General features: G+C 39.4%; 2 protein-coding genes across 3 annotated transcripts in view; one reads left to right on the top strand and one right to left on the bottom strand.

Annotated features, from left to right (window-relative positions):
• Nucleotides 1-4,690, bottom strand: part of nf2a (neurofibromin 2a (merlin)) — a 130,464-nt gene extending 125,774 nt beyond the window's left edge. For both annotated transcript variants that reach the window (XR_004560859.1, XM_034170897.1), the window contains exon 1: nucleotides 4,132-4,690. Coding sequence is in view for 1 of the 2 variants with exons in the window: in XM_034170897.1 (XP_034026788.1) it covers nucleotides 4,132-4,245 (114 nt within the window). In the remaining variant the exon portion in view is untranslated. The remainder of the gene's footprint in view (nucleotides 1-4,131) is intronic.
• Nucleotides 4,691-6,252: 1,562 nt separating this feature from the next.
• Nucleotides 6,253-23,156, top strand: part of fbxo21 (F-box protein 21) — a 34,181-nt gene continuing 17,277 nt past the window's right edge. The window contains 5 exon segments of the mRNA XM_034169588.1: nucleotides 6,253-6,499; nucleotides 9,342-9,477; nucleotides 21,002-21,111; nucleotides 21,237-21,358; nucleotides 22,744-22,890. Of these exon segments, the coding sequence (XP_034025479.1) occupies nucleotides 6,276-6,499; nucleotides 9,342-9,477; nucleotides 21,002-21,111; nucleotides 21,237-21,358; nucleotides 22,744-22,890 (739 nt within the window). The 5' untranslated portion in view covers nucleotides 6,253-6,275.

Here is a 23,156-nt window from a genome sequence, read left to right as displayed (position 1 = left end):
AGGCCGGTCGCGGCACCGGTCGGCATCACCGCGATTGCTCTCACTGCCTCCGATGCGCTTACCAAGTCTGCGGGCTCGGTAAGCGCCGCAGCGGGCCACTCACACCGCCCCCCTGTCTGGTGTATGGAGCTGCGGCCAACTCTGGCAACAGGTCCAGAGACTATGCTCGCTGTTTGAATGCGGAGCGCACCAGCAGCCAGCAAGGATAGACTTCTTGCGGAAAAATACGCAGCGCTGCATGGTCTCGGCAACCGCAGCCGCAGAGCTCCGTGGCCACTGAGAGAGGTTTGTATCTTTGCAATGACTTGGATTCTTTGCGGGGCCCGCATCTGTACCCCGCAATGGTAACACCGGAGGCAGTGAGCGAAGGGAGAGCACGCGCATTGTGTTCTGCGTATGTCTGTTTATAATATTCTCGCCCAGAAGAAAAAAGAGCGCCAACAATTACCCATAACTATGTTCACTCGGAAAAAGACACCTGCACCGAGGTGTCACTCAGTGGAAAAAGATGCTACAGCGGAGTGGCGCCAGGACGAAGAGGCGCGGTCAGAGAAACTGTGAAATACTGGTGAGTCACTATTAATAATTTCTTATGTGTCCAAGCTCGTAGGTTGATCGTTAAAATTAATTTTAATTAATTAATTAATTAATTTTGTTAGTTCTAAAAGTCATCATAATTATTTATAGGCAAATGTTCTATTTTTATTTCTCAAACAAATGTTTGGGCCTGCAAACAGGTTTTGAACTTTGGTTTCATTCTATAATACTGGACTTATTTTTCTACTAAGGTTTGAGCTTTAAGAGTGTTTACACAGGAGAGAAAAGTGAGAAAATGTTAATGCCTGTTTGAGAAAAGTGTATAAAGTGTGTAGTGAGGGGTTTTACAGCCTTAAAACATCTATAATAATTGTAAAAACTAATGCTCACTACTTTGCGGATTTCACCTATTGCGGGTTATTTTTAGAATGTAACTCCCGCGATAAATGGGGGACCACTGTAATATACAACAAGGTCAAGTGAGGTGAGGATGACGTTTGAAAAATAAATGCATATAATACTGTAACACATGATTTAGTTTACAGTCAAGTATAGATGTAATTGGATAGTAACAAATTTTTGTAATTTTGTCTCTACACACCAATGGGTTATTGAAAAACTACTAGCGCATTAGCTATTTAGTAACTGCAGCCAGCGCCGCCATGTTCAGATCCCATAAATAATTGAAGAATTAACTGACAGGCAGTTTCATAGACAGGTGCGGTATTTTCACTTGCGGTTCCATGATAATTTATACAGATCTGGTCTGGAGATGATTCCAAATGTTGACTGCATTTAGGAACTGTTTGATTGAACTGACATTATGTGGTCCAAAGAGGTGTCAATGTAAGGGAAGGAAGCAAATATTAGGCAAGAAAAAAACAAACCTATCAGACATAAAACAGAGTGACCAAATCAACAAAAAGTAAGCAAGTCCTTTTAGCTGCTCCCTTGTTTTCACTCTGGGTTGCCACAGCATGTCCAAGGTGGATCTCCATGTTGATTTGGCACAAGTTTTACACCGGATGCCCTTTCTGACACAACGCCACATTACATGGAGAAAGGTGGCAGGGATGGGGTTTGAGCCCGGGAACCTTCCACACTGAAACCAAATGCACTAAGCACCCCTACCACCAAAAACAGTGACCAAATCAACAATTTGGAATATTCTTGAAACAGAAGGGGGGAGGAAACACATTGGGTACCTAAGCAACACCAAAAGGACCTGGAAGACCACAGAAGACAACTAAAGCAGATGACAGTAGAATGTTTTTTTTGTTGTTGTTGTTTTTTGGAAGAAAACCCCCTTCACAACATCTTGTCAAGTCAAAAACACTCTGAAGGAGGTTGGTGTATCATTGCTGAAGTCTGCAATCAAGAGACACCCTCCTGAAAGTGAACCTGGCGTTTATGACAAGGTACAAACCACTGGTAACACTTGTTGTAAGTACACAAAGAACAATTTAGACTTTGCTGGAAAACACATAAAAGCCTGCTCCGTTCTAAAACAAGATTCTTTGGACAGATTACGCCAAGATAAACATGTACCAGAATAATAGGGAGAGAAAAATATGAAGAAGCAGAGGAATGGGTCACAATCTGATGTAAACCACATCATCTGCAAATATGGTCCATGCAGTGTGGCACGGCCATGTAAGACCACCAATCAAACTGGATCACTGGTATTTATTGACAATGTAACTGTTGTTGGAAACAGCATAAATTTAAGTGTATTGGGACTAAACAAACTGCTCAGATTCAGCCAAATGCTGCCAAACTGATATGATAATGCTATACAGTTCAGATGAAAAATGACCCAAAGCAAACCAAGAACTTGTCAAGACAAAGAAATGGAATAGTGTTCAATGGGCAAGTCAGTCACCTGTCCTCAACCCAATATAGAATGTGTTCACTTACTTCACTTAGACAAAACTGAATGCAGAAAGACCCGGAAAACAAGCCGAAAGTAAGGGAGGCTGCCTGGCAAAGCATGTCTCTGTGTGATCTCAAAGGCCCCAAGGCCAGACCCCAAGACGTCAGTGGCCGCAAAAGATTATTTTTTCATCCAAGTATGAACAATCTTCCTCTGTAATTATTTTAGTCTCTCCATAGTAGAGAACCTTGAATCTTCGACTGGACTGGGTTGCTTGACGCGAGGACGAGAGAGGGGTCAAGGAGGCATTCTATGTGAAACAGTTGAAACCCAGCCTTAACCGGGGAGGGGGTCTGAGACATGCTTTGTCCCCTGTTTACAATGGGCTACTCACGTCAAAGCAGTTTCAGTCTTTTGTTCATGGTAATGAGTCACTCACGTCATCAGGAGAGTCGTCAAGGGAGCCATCAGGAGAGGGTCCATCCCATCATTAGGAGGGACGGCTGCCCTGTCATTAGGAGGGTGCTAACTAGAACACAATAGGTGCTAATTAGAGCTATTGTTTAGTCACTAGCCTATAGGAGTCTGCCTCTCGGTAGGAGGGGTCTGGTTAGGTTTAAAACTCCAGCTTTTGTGGCTTCTGTTTATTCTTCTCTACAAGAGTCAAGACAGAAGTCAGACTACCAGAGCAAGAATTTTAGCTGAGGAAGCTTCTGCGATTTGAAGCGAAACGTCCTCACGTCAAGCAACCCAGTCCAGTCGAAGATTCAAGCTTCTCTACTATGGAAACCACCTGGACAACTGAGAGCCTACACAGAAACTTTAGTCTCTCCAATTACTTTCTGTCCAAATACCCAACTGCACAAATGAGAGTTAAACAACAGTATCAGCTGACTAAACCATTTAGCTACAGAACATGAGGTAAAAACTAATAACCATTCAGAAAAGTGTTGATTCTGGCTTTCCTGGCATTTCTATTCTCACCTTTCTTCAACAAAGATGGAAGCACATATATTCTCTCACCCAGGTGGAAATGACTAGGAGAAACCCACATCTCACACACACATCCTCTTTAGATAGATTTCATCTCATGTCACCATCTCAGAGATAACCCTGCATGCAAGTGTATTCAATACTAATGTATAAAATCAAATCAAATGCAAAGCTGAAGAGAAATTTAGTTCATATACCTATCCACATTAACCACAATTTAAAAAAAAACACAGAAAATAAAAGTCCTACCATATTCTCATATTCTACCAAACTCTGAGACTGCTCTCTTTGAATACAGAGATGTTCTATGAGTGACTCATGCATTTTACCTCAGGTGCACTACCAACCAAGCAAAAACAATAATACTGAAAGGATGTCAAAAATACAAAACACGCAGATTGCTGACCGATAGCTTTTCATTCACGTTGCAGGTTGTTACACAGCATTTAGGAGGATCACATATACTGCAATGACAATTTCCAAAAGAAAACAAAATAACATGCTACACTGGAAGACTGACGCAACACACCGAACTGGTGTGATCTGCTGCTCCCTAGTGTCAAACATTGATCCTAACATAGCCACGTGACCCATAAATAACGTGTATCGACACTGTAATGACAGTGTCAATACAGTTTGTGGAAGACATTAAATACAAAATCAGGCAGTGACTGCATAGAACTGTAACGTGCTGCAGTCCATTATACAGACATAGAAAACGCACAGACCTCACAGCTGAACTCCATGTCCGATTCCATTGTGCAGATCCTCACGTTGAAGTTTCTGGATTGTTTCCTCATTAATGAGTTGAGTCCGATTTTGGCTGCGAAAGCACCCGCCATGACGATGAATAGCTAATCAGCTATTCAAAGTTCCAAAAAGGGTTACTTCATACGAACTATGTGTTCATGTACATTTCCCTCTTATGTGCCAGAGACTAACAGCGGAGCCTCTTGGCGTAATTCTCAATGGTACTTTGTAACCGTTTTGATCATTTGACGTTGACCTCCAGAATAATGGGTTTGCAAAAACACACAAGTTGACAAATATAACTTACAGTATACTCTGAGGTTTGCTGCTAGCGTGAGCTAACCTGTCACTATGTAAGCCTAATGTTAAGTACACGCCTTAAATTTTACACTAAAGTTATGTGTTAATCCACACGTCAACATTTTCAGCCCAAGTAATCCCTTTTAGAGAGCTCTGAACACCTAAATCGTAGATGTAAACTATTTTGAAGCATAAGGCTCAGTAGCTATTGCTAAGTGCTATGTTTGTTTGCTGCATTCACGTGCAGTCAGAATTTTGCATTGACAATGCAGTCGTACCAAGAACATGAACCGTAGAGAAGACACGCTGTTGATTGGCAACAGGAGAAAACGTTCCGCGCGGGAGCCATCTTATGTAGGTAAATATCAAGAGCCAAACATTATATTTAGTATTTTTTCTATTAATAATAATAATAATAATAATAATCAGACTTAGAAGACTTTAATAACCCCAAAGGAAATGGCTTATGCTACAACTTCATTGGTAAATGGAGACATTGGTAGACACAAAGAGCAGTACACTCATCGGCCACTTTATTAGATACACCTGTTCAAGCGCTTGTTGACACAAATAGCAAATTACAATCACATGCATTTAGGCATCTAGACGTGGTGAACATGGCTTGCTGAAATTCAAACCAAGCATCAGCATGGGTAAAAAATGGGATTTAAGTGACTTTAAACTAGAGGCGATACCGGGGATTTTGGTATTGATCTGATACCAAGTAAATACAGGCCCAGTATCGCCGATATCGATACCAATACTTTTTCATACTTAAGCTTCATACATCCAAAGGATCCAAAAGACAGAGGATAGAATTTTGCCAAACATTGTACGTGACAACAAAATACTTTATTATCACAATCAACATTTTTGTTTAAAAAAATATCACTCAACACAACTTAAAACAAAATCTCCTGAGGCAGAGGGCTAACAAACCACAATACAAGGGTGCGCTGCTCCGTGTTGTGTGACACAGCGGAGGCACTGCTCTTACAAACAGATTTTGATGAATCTGCGTGTGCAGCAGTCAGTGCTTACAGGAGGAAGAAAAAAAAAAGCTTGAGTATCGATCTTTTTACACGAGGATCGTTCAATATCAATACCAGCACTGGTATCAATATTATCGATATTAGGATCGATCCGCCCACCTCTATTTAAACGTGGCATGGATGATGGTGCCAGATGTGCTGTTCTGAGTATTTCAGAAACTACTCATCTACTGGGATTTACACACAGAACCATCTCCAGGGTTTACAGAGAATGGTCTGAAAAAGAGAAGATATCCAGTGAGTGGCAGTTGTGTGTGAGAAATTTCCTTTTTGATGTCAGAGGTCAGAGGAGAATAGGCAGATTGTTGAATGGGAGACTGTGTGATGCTATCATGACAGTATGGACCAACATCTCTGAGGACTGTTTTCAACACCTACGCCACAATGTATTAAGGCAGTTCTGAAGGCAAGGGGGGGTCCAATAAAGCGGCTGGCGAGTGTATGTATGAAAAATAACCATATAACAAAATAAAATATAAAATAAACTATTATAAGAACTCTTTAGCACTGAACTAGAATGAATGCACCAAATTGTATTGATAACATTGCACATACATACAAATAAATTCATTTTAAAATAGCCCTTGTCAAATTCTGAGCCACTTTTTACACACCGCTTTAGAGGCTCTGAATGCACCACCGCTCTTCACCTTGCTCTCATCCAATGAAATTCCACTGTACCTGCCTTCGTCAGCGCCCCCACCAACCCGCCTCCTGCACCATAAAGGGGCGGTGCTTAAACAATGAGGTAATCGGGGTAAACAGTAAAGATGGCGACGTCTGTAGCCGGAGATGGGCAGCAAAATCTAAATGGGATTATTTCCAGCCCCCAAACGAACAAACTGACTGACCTGCCGACTGAGTTGCTCGAATACATTCTGTGCTTTCCCGTCCTGAAGCACGTCGACATTGGTAATGTTTCATGCTGCTGCAAGCGGCTACACGACGTTTGCCACGGAAGGGGGAAGGTCTGGGGATACCAGTACAAACTCAGGTGCTGTTGGATTCTCGCACTGTGTGATAATGTGTCAAGTTAATACCGCTGTTTGTTGTTCGTCGCTGCTGTTTGTGGGAATAACTGTTCTTTTATTCTAATCTGAGTCGTTCCTCGCTTGCTTAGAAGGTGTTCGTTAGCTTAGTGACAGTCTGCTGATGCAGCATCAGTCTTTAACCCACCACACAAGTTTATTGGTAAATCGTAATATTGTAACGCTGCAAAAATCTCAAACTAAACTGGGGATGTCCCGAAAAAGGCTGGTGATGTAACTGTCTGATCTTGGACTGCAAGTGTCAAGAAGTCCAGTTTCTGTATTTAAAGGGTTGGTTTTATACATACACCTTTCACAAAGCTATAATCGCTCCGATCCATAAGTAGTTGTGCAATAATGCAATTTTTGGAATTTGATCTTTGTGATATGTTACATAGACCTTATTACGTGACAGAGGTTATAGTGAGGCACGCATGCGTCAACCGTGAGCAGGCCAAAACTCGAGTTTGTTTACAAGGATGTTTGTGCAAGCTTTTAGAGCGCAGAGACGAACACTGAAACATTATTTGAATAAAAGAAGTACCACCTCAGTCAACGATAAAAAAGTCAGATGAGTTAGCATTCTGCTACTTTAAGGTACATAAATTCACAAGTTGTGCATGCGTTAAGGTAACTCTAGCTTAAGTTTTGAGCTTCAGATTTGTCAGTCAGTCAGTAGCCACTTATTCATAGTCCTGCTGTTATACACTGTTTGCAAAGAGTGGGGTTTTTTAAACTCCTAAATATGCCCACCATGTATGGAAGTGCTTTCATTGTTGGAATGGCTCTAAATCTGTCTCTGCCACCAAGTATCAATCAATCAATCAATCAACTTTTTTCTTGTATAGCGCCAAATCACAACAAACAGTTGCCCCAAGGCATCTTTGAAACTTACTGTATCTTAAATTGGTTAGGATTAGAATAATGGTGTATGTTAGGGTATGATTTTTTTTTATAAAACCCTTGGAAATTTGAACAATACTTACACTTCTAGACCATGGTGTTGCACACTTGCTGGACTCTTGCAAAATGGCACAATTCTGATATGGTCCAGATACTATTTGGGAAAGTTCAGATTTGCAAAATGTACAGAACTCCAAACAAATGGATAGATTAAATATTCAATTTATTTATATAGTGCCAAATAACAATAAAGTTGTATCAAGGCACTTCACATCGGTAAGGTCTAACCTTACCAACCCTCCTGAGCAAGCACATAAGCAACAGTGGTATGGGGAAAAAACTCTTTTTTTGGGGGGGGGGGGGGGAATCTCAAGCAGGCCAGACTCTGAGGGGTGACCCACTGCTTAGGCAATTCTAGCAGCTACAGAGTGCAACAAATGAACAGAATGCAGACACCACAGTCATTCTGTGTTGATATAGAAACAATCTCCGATACAAAGTCACAAAGTCTTGACTTCTGTTGGACAACGCAGTTCAGCATTATCTCATTTGCAGATGCCACTGGCAGAATACAGGTCGGTCCATGTCCAGTTGTTCAGCATGTAGCACCAGACTCCTGTTCCCTGCATCTGGCAATGGTACCTCACACAATGAGAAAGAAAGCAGATTCAGTCAGCTGGAAATGGCAGCACCTAAGGCATAGTTCACCAGCAATAAATCAACAAAGAAGCACAGAGGTTACTAAAGTGATCACCAGCAGCTACGACTATGCTTCACTAACAAACCCAGAATTTAGATATAGTGAGGCTGAGACCTGTTCAATTGTTAATAACAGTTTTAAAAGGAGAGGAAACATAGTTCAATAACACACAGATACAGGGTCAGACTGGGAACACATTTTGGCCCTGGCATTTTTCCTCTGGACCAGCCCACTATTGGCCCGACAAATCCACCCCCAAACACGCACACCCACCCGTCCATACCGAACCCCTAATGAACAAATACTATACACCTAAACACCATGAACACACACCTAAACACACACTTTCACTGTCATTTCACCTTGATCATAGTACAAAACGAAACTTTTGTGTCTCCAAAGTGTGTGTGTGTATGTGTGTGTGTGTGAGTGTGTGAGAGAGAGAGATCTATAATGATTATGCTATATAATGCTAACGAGAAGCTAACCACTGCTAGGATTCACACAGCAGCAAATTAAGGATCTGAAGTCCGTAGCTGTTGCATTTAAAGACTAACAAAAGTAAAGCACAGTTTATTAAGATAAAAGAAACGATTCCAACCTTGTAGTCAGTACAGGGGTGGATCTAGAGATAAATTCATGGGGTAGCAAGCAGGGACAGGCACTATTATGTGGGGTGGCAATGTAATGTTTATGTATTATGCTATTATAGGTCAGGAATCTGGATTATAGCGTCACAAGTCCAAGTTTCATATAGCCTATTGTATTTCTTAATGATTGGTGTAAATGAAATCCAAGACCTATTTGGTGACTTGGAAATGTTTGTGTTTCCATTGCCTGACTTGTCTAAGTAAAACTACACGTAAAAGTGATGGTTTGTTGGTTAGTGAAGGGGTCCTATAGGTCCTGATGCCCATCAGTCCAATGCTTATGCCTGGATGTTTTAGTGTGACGCAGATGAGAGTCTGTGACTCCCCCGCATGGAACACCAGTCCAACCCAGGTTACTTTCCAAGCCATGGCCACTACCCATTTACAGCGGAGTTGTCTGTAACAATGCAGATGAAGTGTCTTGTCCCAGGACACAGACAGACGAGCAGACACATCTGGAGTAGAACCCTGCTCTTGATATTGGTAGTCCGATGCCTATCCCACAGTCCCACCTGCAATATAAAAGTGACCATATTTTGCTTCTTTAATCTACAGATGGCCAAGGCTGCAGAGGTTTTATCATCAGAATGAGAGTTGCGACTGGCTCAGAGAATACATTACACGCCACAGAGTTGGGATACAAATAAGGAGGACAGTAGAATCAATCTCTAAGAGATTCTTCACAGAGGTTGTAAGTAATCCTTTTATAATCTAATTAGATTACCAAGTGGTGTGGTTGTTGATGTGATATAATGAGTTCCTGTGGTAACAAATGCATAGCTTGCACTAAGTGACAGCACCCTGGGTAAATATTGATAGGCTGACCATTGACTGCAGAAGACTTTTCTGAAGTACACTTCATTTATTGAGACCTTTGACCCTGAAAATCAATAGGCCTCTTGAGGTCACCACACAGAACGCACATACCGTTTCGTGCCAATCATTCAGTAGCAAAATAAGTTACCGCACTCACAAAAGTTTTACAACCTCAATTCCAATGAAGTTGGGACATTGTGTGAAATGTAAATATGACAACTGTGATTGATAACTTATTAGAATGTATAACTATTGAAATATGTGAAGAAAAAAGCAAAAATGTATTAGTCAGCTGTATATATAGAGCACCAGGATCTAGTATTGAAACATTCACTGACTGTATGGGAAAAATGTTCTCAAAAACTAATCAAAAAACTGTGTTCATTTGTGGTGACTTAAATATTGATCTGCTCAATCCAAATAAGCATAAAATAACAGATGAATTTATCAGTATAATGTACAGTATGAGTTTATATCCAAAAATCACCAGGCCAAGCAGAATTACATCCCATAGTGCCACCTTAATTGATAATATATTCAGCAATGATATTGAGAATAACACTGTGAGTGGATTATTAATCAATGACATTAGTGATCATCTACCAGTTTTCATCATTTATAATAGAAACCATCGGCGGAATCAGCCAGAGGAGAAAATAAAATACAGGCGAGTGCGGACAGAGGAAAACATGAACACACTAAAGAAGGATTTACAGGAGCAAAACTGGGAAAAGGTATACAGTGAAAGTGATGTTGATAGTGCATATGAAACTTTTTTTACAAATATTTACATCATTATATGATAAAAATTGTCCAATTAAACAAGACTACAGAAAACAAAAAATCCAAGCTCGACCATGGATGACGAAAGGGTTACGAAATGCATGTAATAAGAAAAATACACTGTATAGAGAAGTCAACGGTTTTAATAATTTTTTTGTAAATATTGGACCAAGCTTGGCAGAAAAAATTCCCGATTCCCAACCTGAGGATTGGGATAATAATCTTATAGAAAGAAATCCCTGTTCAATGTTCCTCACAGCAGTGGATGGAAATGAAATTATAGACATTGTGAATAATTGTAAATATAAAACATCTACCGATTTAAATGAAATTGATATGGTGGTGGTAAAACAGGTCATTGAATGGATTGTAGAACCATTAACATACATCTGTAACTTATCATTTCAAACCGGTAAATTTCCCAATCAAATGAAAATAGCTAAGGTTGTGCCGCTGTATAAGACTGGGGATAGACACCACTTCACAAATTATAGACCTGTTTCTTTGCTTCCACAATTTTCCAAATTATTAGAAAAGTTATTCAATAATAGATTAGACAAATTCATAAATAAACATAAATTACTTACTGATAGTCAATATGGATTCAGAGCACATAGTTCAACATCACTTGCATTAATAGAATCAGTTGAGGAGATTATAAACGCCATAGACCACAAATTACATTCAGTTGGAATATTTATAGACCTTAAAAAGGCTTTTGATACAATTAATCATGACATATTAATCAATAAACTTGAACAGTATGGGATTAGGGGGTTGGTGTTGCACTGGGTGAGAAGCTACTTAAGTAACAGAAAACAGTTTGTGAAGTTGGGGGAATATACATCATCATGCTTGGACAATGCTTGTGGCGTCCCACAGGGGTCAGTATTGGGTCCAAAACTGTTTCTAATTTATATAAATGATATTGTCAATGTTTCCAAAATATTAAAATTAGTATTATTTGCAGATGACACAAGCATTTTTTGTTCAGGGGGGGATTTGCAGGAGTTACTGAGGAGGATCAGTATAGAAATGGGAAAATTGAAAATATGGTTTGACAGAAACAAATTATCATTAAACTTAAGTAAAACAAAATACATGTTATTTGGCTATTGTAATACAGACATACAGGTTCAGTTACAAGTTGAGGGGGTAGATATTGAAAGGGTACATGAAAATAAGTTTCTGGGGGTGATAATAGATGATAAGAAACTGGAAGACTCATATAAAACATATACAAAGTAAACTGTCAAGAAGCATTTCAGTTCTAAACAAAGCGAAACATATTCTGGACCACAACTCACTCCGCATTCTTTACTGCTCACTGGTTTTACCATATTTACAGTACTGTGCAGAGGTATGGGGTAATACTTATAAAGGTACAACACAATCACTATCAGTAATGCAGAAAAGAGCTATAAGAATTATTCATAATACTGGCTATAGAGATCATACAAATCCACTATTTTTACAATCCATATTCTTAAAATTCACAGACTCGGTTCATTTTCAAACGGTACAAATTGTGTATAAAGCAATAAACAATTTACTTCCAGCAAATATTAAAAATATGTTTTTTTAACAGATCAGGGGATTACAGTCTGAGGGGGAAATTTAATTTAAAGCATCAGTGGGCACGAACAACATTAAAAGGTTTCTGTATTTCTGTCTGTGGGGTGAGGATGTGGAACAGATTGGGAGTGGGGCTCAAGCAATGTCCAAGCATGAACCAGTTCAAACAGCGGTACAAAAATATGTTTTTTTCTGGGTATAGGGAGGAGGAAGGGTAATGAGGGTTAGGGTGTTTTTGTTTTTTGCTTCGGCTTGTAAATATATAGTATTTTGTATGTAAGTAGGTATGTGTAGGTGTATATTTATGTTTGTGTATATATATATGTGTATATGTGTATATATATGTATGTATATGTGTATATATATGTATGTATATGTGTATGTATATGTATGTATATGTATATGTATATATATATATATATATATATATATATATATATATATATATATATATATATATATATATATATATATATTGATATCGGTTTAGGTGTGTAGGAATCTATGTGTATATGTGGCAAAGGGTATTACTGGTTGTGGGGAAGAAGGGGTAGGGATAAATAAGCTGATGCTTCACCCTACCCCTTTTCGGACATGTTGGGTACACAGTAGGAACTTTTTTGTTGTTGTCTTTACTGATCTATCTTGTAATTGTTGTTGTATCAAATGTTCGAAATAAACAGTTTTCATTCATTCATTCATTTTCATTCATTCATTCAAAACAGAATACAATGATTTGCAAATCCTCTTCAACCTATTTTCAATTGAATACACCATAGAGACAAGATATTTAATGTTCAAACTGATAAACTTTGTTGTTTTTGTGCAAATATTTGCTCGTTTTGAAATGGATGCCTACAACACATTTCAAAAAAGCTGGGACAGGGATATGTTTAACACTGTGTTACATCACCTTTCCTTCTAACAACACTCAATAAGCGTTTGGGAACTGAGGACACTAATTGTGAGTGTCATGATTGGGTATAAAAGGAGCATCCCAAAAAGGCTCAGCTGTTCACAAGCAAAATTATTTTTCTGAGCAACAATTTAGCAAATTTACTGTGTTAAATGGGACATTCTCCATCATATATTTTAATAGCAGAAGTCGTTCCATGAACTTGTCAAAAATTCAGGATTGTTTAAATAGTACAAATAAACATTTTTCAGTTATTGCAATTTCTGAGACGTGGTTGAAAGAGGAGCATATGGACATTGTCCAGTTTGAGGGATGAACAAATGGGGTGGTGGTGTGGCACTTTGTTAATTCTGCTTATCACTGTGAAATCATTCAAAACATGTTTTTCTCTGGAAAATGTCATGGAATGTGTCACTGTGGAAATTAAATGCAAAAATAAAAAAAAATATAATTGAAAGTTGTGTTTACAGAGCACCAGGATCAAACATAAAAAACTTTTGTGGGAAAGTTGATTGAGATGTACAACACTATTAAAAATAAGTCTATATTTGTTTGTGGAGACTTCAACATAGACTTCTTAAATCCTCATGGTCATATACATATAACTGAATTGATAAATTCTGTGTTTTGTTTGGGAATGTATCCAGTAATTACTCATCCAACTAGGATAACTGCGAATACAGCGACACTTATTGACAATATTGCTGCGTTTACACATAATGACAACAAGTCACGAATGCCATGAAGTATACATTCTTGGCCGCTGATCACGAATGTGATGATTCGGGGCAGAGGTGTCAGGTTTCCTCAGGAACTGCTGCAACTTGTTACCACATGTTAAGATTAATGGCACGTGTTGCTGGAGAATTATCAGGAACCATTACGCATGGTCAAGAATAATGTTCCGCATTGTTGCGCGCTATTGCGCGTAACAGCGCATCGTTAAGTTCTGTCACGTTGTGAATGAGGTGAATTGTTTCCACACACACCCCCATATTCATCCAGCTGTTGCTAACAATTCAGATCGCTCCAGTTTTTCAGAAGAATTTTGTGACTGCATGCGTAGTTGTGGTCTGTGCCATGGAGTGGTGCAGAGAGGAGGAGGAGACGGACAGAGCCAGATGTGTGGCTTCATATGGCTCTCGTCTTGCGGGTTTTCCCAAACATCAGGCACATGCAGCAGGTGGAACACCTGCAGGAGCGCTCTGAGGAGCACTAAAATGAGACTTTTAGCCGACTTGGTGTCAGCAATCAAACTGAATGCGGTGCAGCAGGGTTTAATTGTGCGCACGCTTCTTCCTCCACCAGACTGGAGGAGGTGCAGAGATGTCTGGCTGCACATGAGTCTCCTCTCACTCCTCTGGCTCCTCTGGCTCAGACTCGTTCTCCCGCTCATTGGTTACATTCAGCAGGTGGAACACCTGCAGGAGCGTCCTGAAGAGGTTCAGCAGGAACTGTGGAACGACACTTGGCTGACTTCGCGTCACTGTTCCTCTTCGGCATACTGCATCAAGCTGAACGCTGTGGAGCCGAGTTTAATTGTGTGCAGGTGACAGAAAACTGATTCGTCATGGCACGCAGTGAAATGTGACGCCGCGTTACAAGTCGTGTCAAAACTTCACAGTTTCGTAATAACGCGTGACAGTTTGGGCTCCAACAACCATCACAGGAACTACTATGAACGTTGTCACGTTCTATTAAGGATCACCACTAATCAAGACGGATCAACATGCTCAGTTGCGACCTCCACGACATGAGACGAAATGAGGGCGGTGCATGACATTCGTGGAAGATTTTTTGACAGCCAAAACATGTTCCACGAATATCAATAATATCACGCACTATTAAGAAACCTATTCAGATGTGTTAAGTCATGTTAAGAATGTCAGGAATGTGTCACGAATGACAGAAAAATGGCATTCGTAACGCATCTTGCTTATGTGTAAACGCACCATATACTTACAAATGTTACCGTGGGGAATTTAGAAGGGGGATTACTTATTAGTGATATCAGTGATAATTTGCCGGTTTTTGTAGTTTTGAATTCTTTAGTTGACAAAATTGACCATACTGAAACTACAAATTTCTAAAGGAAAATAACAGAGGAAACTTTGGAAAATCTTAGAATGGACTTAAGGGATCAAAACTGGAGTGACATTTACATTGAGGACATTGATCAATCTTATGAGTCATTCATTTCTATTATCTCCAATTTATATGATAAACATTGCCCTTTGGTGTCAAATGTTGGAAATAAGCAAAATGTTGACAAACCTTGGATTACTAAGGGACTGCAAAATGCATGTAAAAAGAAAAACTTTCTATACAAGCAATTCTTAAAACTAAGAACATTTTATGCTGAGAAAATATATAACATATATAAAAAATAAGCTAACTAACATCATGTGATCTTGTAAAAGGCAGTATTATAGTGATTTATTGGAAAAAATAAAACAAACATTAAGGGTACTTGGAAGGTTTTAAATGAAGTGATAAATAACAGAAAAGGTGTTAAAGAATATCCTGCCCGTTTTTACACAAGCACTGGTACAGTTGTTAAGGAAAATAAAGCTATAGCAGATCATTTTAATGATTACTTTGTAAATGTGGGTAAATATTTAGCTGATTTGATTGTATCTCCTGGACTGTGTTCTTTGGATTACTGTAAAACAATTAATAAAATTCAGGATTCAATGTTCTTTAAAGAAACTGATGAATATGAAATAATTGACATTGTTTGTAAACTCAAGGGGAAAAAAATCAACTGATAGTGATAATTTTGATATGTCTTTGATTAAAAATATTATTGATTGTATTGTTAAACCTTTTACATATATTTGTAACTTGTCACTAATGACTGGGAAATTTCATTTCAGAATGAAGTTGGCTAAAGTGATACTACTGTTTAAATCTGGAGACAAACATGTCTTCTCAAATTATAGACCAATCTCACTTCTACCACAATTTTCCAAAATTTTGGAAAATGTATTTTTAAAGAGGTTATACGATTTCATAACTAAACATTGCATACTTAGCAAACAGCAATATGGTTTTAGAAAGAATCACACTACTTCACTGGCTGTAATTGATTTTGTTGAGCAGATTACAAATGCAGTTGAAAATAAGCAATAAACTGTTGGGGTTTTTTTTTTAATTGCAGAAGGTATTTGATACTATAGACCATATTGTGCTATTGGACAAACTGCAGAGGTATGGTATCAGGGGATTGGCATATGATTGGATAGTTAGCTATTTAAACAACAGATATCAGTGTGTACACATTGGTGGGACAAATTCTGAACTCATGAAAATTACTTGTGGGATGCCCCAGGGTTCAGTTCTGAGGCTGTTGTTGTTTCTTCTGTATAATGACATATGTTGGGTTTCCAGGTCCGTCAGTTGTATTTTGTTTGCTGATGATACAACTGTGTTTTGTAGTGGGGATCATTTGGGACAGACCTTGGATATGATGGAGAAAGAGCTACAGAAGCTTAAACACTGGTTTGATTCAAACAAATTATCGCTCCACTTTGGTAAGACAAAGTGTATCATATTTGGAAACAAGTCCAGGAGTTCTTGCAGAAATGTATTATTAAATGATATTGAAACTGTAACTGATACAAAATTTCTTGGTGTTGTTATTGATGATAAACTGAGTTGGAAAACACATTAATTTTGTTAAATCCAAAATGTCAAAAGCCATTGCAATTCTGCATAAAGCACAAGATTTAATTTCCCAACACTCATTAACGATTTTATATCATTCATTGCTCATTCCGTGCATGACCTACTGTATTGAGGTATGCGGAAATACATATAAAACTAATACTAATCCAGTATTTTTGTTGAAAAAGAAAGCTGTAAGAATTATTTGTAACAAATCATATTACGAGCCAATGAATCCATTGTTTGCCTGTTTACATATTCTAAAATTCTGGGACTTGATTGACTACATAACAATACAAATTATGTATAAAGTGAAAAATAAACTGCTGCCATAACATATCCAGGATCTGTTTAAACTGAGGGACTCCAGTTATAATTTGAGAGGAATGTTATTTTTTGAGAAATCAAGGATCCGAACTACTGCAAAAAGTCATTGTGTATCTGTCAAAGGTGTTAACATCTGGAACAACTGTCCTGACAATATTAAAGTACTTGGTACGATAGTAGGCTTTAAAAGACATTACAAGAATAACAAAATTGCGTGCTATACTTGTAGTTGAAGACATAGTTCTATTGATTTGTTATTACTTTCGGGTTTGTGTGTTGTGTGCCAGTGTTTGTCTGGTTGTATTTTGGAAATTTGAGTTCATTGACTAACTTTGCACGTTTTTTTTTTCTTTTTGGTATTGTCATCGTGTGTGTGTATATGTATGTATGTATGTGTGTGTGTGTGTGTGTATATATATATATATATATATATATATATATATATATATATATATATATATATATATATATATATATATATATATATATATATATATATATGAAGCCCATTTTACACCTGCACTGAAAGCTGTATATTTCTCTTTCAAATATAAACGCAACACTTTTGGTTTTGCTCCCATTTTGTATGAGATGAACTCAAAGATCTAAAACTTTTTCCACATACACAATATCACCATTTCCCTCAAATATTGTTCACAAACCAGTCTAAATCTGTGATAGTGAACATTTCTCCTTTGCTGAGATAATCCATCCCACCTCACAGGTGTGCCATACCAAGATGCTGATTAGACACCATGATTAGTGCACAGGTGTGCCTTAGACTGTCCACAATAAAAGGCCACTCTGAAAGGTGCAGTTTTGTTTTGTTGGGGGGGGATACCAGTCAGTATCTGGTGTGACCACCATTTGCCTTATGCAGTGCAACACATCTCCTTCGCATAGAGTTGATCAGGTTGTCAATTGTGGCCTGTGGAATGTTGGTCCACTCCTCTTCAATGGCTGTGCGAAGTTGCTGGATATTCGCAGGAACTGGTACACGCTGTCGTATACGCCGGTCCAGAGCATCCCAAACATGCTCAATGGGTGACATGTCCGGTGAGTATGCCGGCCATGCAAGAACTGGGACATTTTCAGCTTCCAAGAATTGTGTACAGTTCCTTGCAACATGGGGCCGTGCATTATCCTGCTGCAACATGAGGTGATGTTCTTGGATGTATGGCACAACAATGGGCCTCAGGATCTTGTCACGGTATCTCTGTGCATTTAAAATGCACCTGTGTTCTTCGTCCATAACAGACGCCTGCCCATACCATAACCCCACCGCCACCATGGGCCACTCGATCCACAACATTGACATCAGAAAACCGCTCACCCACACGACGCCACACACGCTGTCTGCCATCTGCCCTGAACAGTGTGAACCGGGATTCATCCGTGAAGAGAACACCTCTCCAACGTGCCAAACGCCAGCGAATGTGAGCATTTGCCCACTCAAGTCGGTTACGACGATGAACTGGAGTCAGGTCGAGACCCCGATGAGGACGACGAGCATGCAGATGAGTTTCCCTGAGACGATTTCTGACAGTTTGTGCAGAAATTCTTTGGTTATGCAAACCGATTGTTTCAGCAGCTGTCCGAGTGGCTGGTCTCAGACGATCTTGGAGGTGAACATGCTGGATGTGGAGGTCCTGGGCTGGTGTGGTTACACGTGGTCTGTGGTTGTGAGGCTGGTTGGATGTACTGCCAAATTCTCTGAAACGCCTTTGGAGACGGCTTATGGTAGAGAAATGAACATTCAATACACGAGCAACAGCTCTGGTTGACATTCCTGCTGTCAGCATGGCAATTGCACGCTTCCTCAAATCTTGCGACATCTGTGGCATTGTGCTGTGTGATAAAACTGCACCTTTCAGAGTGGCCTTTTATTGTGGGCAGTCTAAGGCACACCTGTGCACTAATCATGGTGTCTAATCAGCATCTTGATATGGCACACCTGTGAGGTGGGATGGATTATCTCAGCTCACTGTCACAGATTTAGACTGGTTTGTGAACAATATTTGAGGGAAATGGTGATATTGTGTATGTGGAAAAAGTTGTAGATCTTTGAGTTCATCTCGTACAAAATAGGAGCAAAACCAAAAGTGTTGCGTTTATATTTTTGTTGAGTGTGTATATGTATATAATATTTATGAAATTTTGTTTGTGTGTGTATATATTTATTATTTTTAGTATAAGGGGTGGGTATTTATAAGCTTTGCTTCTGCCCTCACCCTTTCGGCCATGCAGGACCTTTGTAAAGTTGCTTTGTTATGAGTTTTTTCGTTGTTGTTGAATTGTGTGCCGAATGAACTCATTCATTCAAAGATGGGGCGAGGATCACCACTTTGTGAACAACTGCATGAAAAAATAGTCCAACAGCTTAAGAACAATGTTTCTCAATGTTCAGTTGCAAGCAATTTAGGGATTCCACCATCTACAGTCCATAATATAATCAGAAGATTCAGAGAATCTGGAGAACTTTCTACACATAAGCGCCAAGGCTGAAAACCAACATTGAATACCCATGACCTTCGATCCCTCAGGTGGCACTGCGTTAAAAACCGACATCATTGTGTAAAGGATCTTACCGTGTGGGCTCAGAAACACTTCAGAAAACCATTGTCAGTTAACACAGTTCGTCGCTACATCTACAACTGCAAGCTAAAACTCTACCATGCAAACAAAAGCCAAACATCAACAACATCCAGAAATGCCACCGCCTTCTCTGGGCCCGAGCTCATTTGAAATAGACAGATGCAAAGTGGAAAAGTGTGCTGTGGCCTGGTAAGTCCACATTTCAAATTGTTTTTGGAAATTATGGATGTCGTGTCCTCCGGACAAAAGAGGAAAAAGACCATCCAGATTGTTACAGTGCAAAGTTCAAAAGCCAGCCTCTGTGATGGTATGGGGGTGTGTTAGTGCCTATGGCACAGGCAACTTGCACATCTGTGATGGCACCATCAATGCTGAAAGGTACATCCAGGTTTTGGAGTAACACATGCTGCCATGTAAGCAACATCTTTTTCAGGGACGTCTCTGCTTATTTCAGCAAGACAATGCCAAGCCACATTCTGCACGTGTTATAACAGTGTGGCTTCATAGTAAAAGAGTGCAGGTACTAGACTGGCCTGCCTGTAGTCCAGACCTGTCACCCATTGAAAATGTGTGGCGCATTATGAAGTGCAAAATACAACAACGGAGACCCCGGACTGTTGAACAACTTAAGTCGTACATCAAGCAAGAATGGGAAAGAATTCCACCTACAAAGCTTCAACAATTAGTGTCCTCAGTTCCCAAACACTTATTGAGTGTTGTTAGAAGGAAAGGTGATGTAACACAGTGGTAAACATACCACTGCCCCAGCTTTTTGAAACATGTTGCAGGCATCCATTTCAAAATGAGCAAATATTTGCACAAAAACAATAAAGGTTATCAGTTTGAACATTAAATATCTTGTCTTTGTGGTGTATTCAATTGAATATAGTTTAAAGAGGATTTGCAAATCATTGTATTCTGTTTTTATTTACATTTTACACAACGTCCCAACTTCATTGGAATTGGGGTTGTACAAAATAATAATCAATGACCATGACCTTTGATCTTTTGACCCCAAAATCAATAAGCTTTTTAGGGTCTATGTGTATGGATGGATGTACCAAGTTTGTTTTTGTTTTTATCTTTGACCCCAAAATCATTGGGTTGTGTGGAGTGACCATGCGTAATGCACATACCAAGTTTGGTGACAATCAGGCAATTAGGAAAGACGTTACTGCGCTCCCAAGATTTTTACAAAGTATGCTTCCCTGACCTGACTTTTGACTTTTGGACTCCAAAATCACTAGGCTTCTGGGGTCACTATGCATAATGCCTGTACCAAGTTTGGTGGTCATCAGGCCAGTGCAGCTTAACTTACTGCGCTCACAAGTGAAATGTCACATGACTGACTGACTCCCTGCACATGGGGGCCCCTGCACGAGGTCTCTCCCACTGGTTGCACTGTGGGGAGAAAAAAAATACAGTAGTATTTTTATTAATGTGTGTGTGTGTGTGTGTGTGTGTGTGTGTGTGTGTTTGTTTTTAAGAAACTGTAGGCTTGACATGTTCCACACTAACCCAGCATTCTGTAACTCAGCCCTGCGTTGGTCAGGTGTTAGGAGACAGCTTTGCGGAAATTGAGTCACTCGGGATGCCAGAGCACTTCTGTGAAGATGAGCTCGTCTCCATACTCAACTCTAATAAGAGGTGGGAGGAGCACAACGTCCGCTGTCAGCACTCAGTAATGCCGCCATTAACGTACTGATCCCTCAAAGCTAATGAATGCTTCTCTCGCATTCTCTTGTCTGTCCTGCAATGACCACCTTTATCAGGAAAAGCTTGACATTGAAGTACTATGCAAAGAAAATCCTTTACTTCTTACGACAGCAGAACATCCTGAGTAATTTGAAGACTTTCCTGGAGCAGCCCACAGATCAGCAGTCGGCTCTCGAAGGTATTATATGTCAGTCATTAACTCACGTGTGGTACTACCATTTCATGAAATTATGTTGGATCATGTATCAGCAAGTTGACTTGAACAGCTTAAACAGACAAGCTGATTCCACCTGAGTACTTTGAAAAATTCTTGCTTGTGGTGAAATATGTCTTATAATTCTGTATATTAGACTCTGTAACCACAGGTCTGTTTGTGGGCACTGTTCTGCATAAAGTTGCTATATGGATAAAATCCAAAGATGAAAAATATTTCTAATTTTCAACTTTATAAATACTAAATAAATAATTGTGTATGTAAGTAAACTAGAACGGGACTCGGAGTGGGCATGCTTCTGCAAACATGTCAGTGCTGTAACAGGTGCCCATTCTCTTGTGCATTTTTTTAAGTTGAAAACATTCTGGATCTGCTTCAAAATTTATATTCATGTAGTTGTGATGAATAAAAACTCTGCACCTGACTGAATCCTCATTACTTTCCCTACACGCTGGTATTTGTTGCAGAGTCTTTGCTTTATTTAGTCCTATATAGTAAGTAAATAAATATAATCCCTTACAAATGCATATTTTGATCCACAAAATCTGTATTATTGTCCAGATCCCCACCAAATCTCACCTGTTCTCAGATATTAGCACTCTTACATGTATGTGCCTTTTTTCTCTTAAAGATCTGTGTATTTTCTCATGAGAAATTCACAAAAAATTATGAAAAATGAGATTAAGTTAAAGGAGTCCTCCTTGGCCCAAACCCAACACGTCTATCAAATTTCAAGTAAATTGGTTCAGTAGTTTTTGTATGATTTTGTTAACAGTTCAGCTGCTCCCATTGTTGTTCGGGGTCGCCACAGCAGATACAGTCAAATCCGCATAGGTATTTAGCACAAGTTTTACGCCGGATGCCCTTCCTGACGAGGCTCCAGTTTTACCTGGAGGAACACACACAGCCGCTGGTGTTCTGAAGAGGTCTCCCATCCAAGTACTAACCAGGCGCCGCACTGCTTAGCTGCTGAGATCTGACGGGATCAGGCTGACACAGAGCAGACCAGCTGCTCAGCAGTTTTTGTATAATCCTTGTAAAAGTCAAACAAACCACTGAAAATGTGATAAATAATTTAAGCCCCCTTAAGGATATTCCCTTGGTAGAAATACAAATCCTGGTCTAGTTTGAAACCAGTAACACCTGCTGCTGCGGCGAAGGATAAAAATGCACAATAGGGAGAAATTTCCTTTTCAATATTGTATGAGGATTTCTTACCACGAGGCTTGACAGCTGTATTATGTGTTTATTTCTCTTTTTTTCTGTGTGCGTGTGTGTGTGTGTGGATATAAAGTTGATTGCACTGAGCAGCTTGTCTTTTTGCATTGCTCTCTTGCTGACCCCTGTAGGTGCCATCCTGGTGGACCAGTATTGTAACCCGCTGGCTGATGTCACACAGGAGGGCATATCAGCACAGCTGGCTGAGATCACAGAGAAAGTGAAGAAGATGCTGAGAATCAAGAATCCGTCTCACCCCAGTCTGCGCATTGCTTACGGTGGGTTTCCAAGACCACCACACTTAAGGAAAAATTTTAAGATCGAAACCAAGAAGTCTATGCGTGTATGTACACTCAACAAAAATATAAACGCAACACTTTTGGTTTTGCTCCCATGAAGTGCTCACTATCACAGATTTAGACTGGTTTGTGAACAATATTTGAGGGAAATGGTGATATTGTGTATGTGGAAAAAGTTTTAGATCTTTGAGTTCATCTCATACAAAATGGGAGCAAAACCAAAAGTGTTGCGTTTATATTTTTGT

The sequence above is a fragment of the Thalassophryne amazonica genome, chromosome 5 (assembly GCF_902500255.1).
Source record: "Thalassophryne amazonica chromosome 5, fThaAma1.1, whole genome shotgun sequence".
NCBI lineage: Eukaryota > Metazoa > Chordata > Actinopteri > Batrachoidiformes > Batrachoididae > Thalassophryne > Thalassophryne amazonica.
The sequence above is the reverse complement of the archived record's forward strand: the minus strand, read 5'-3'. Positions and strand labels throughout refer to the sequence as shown.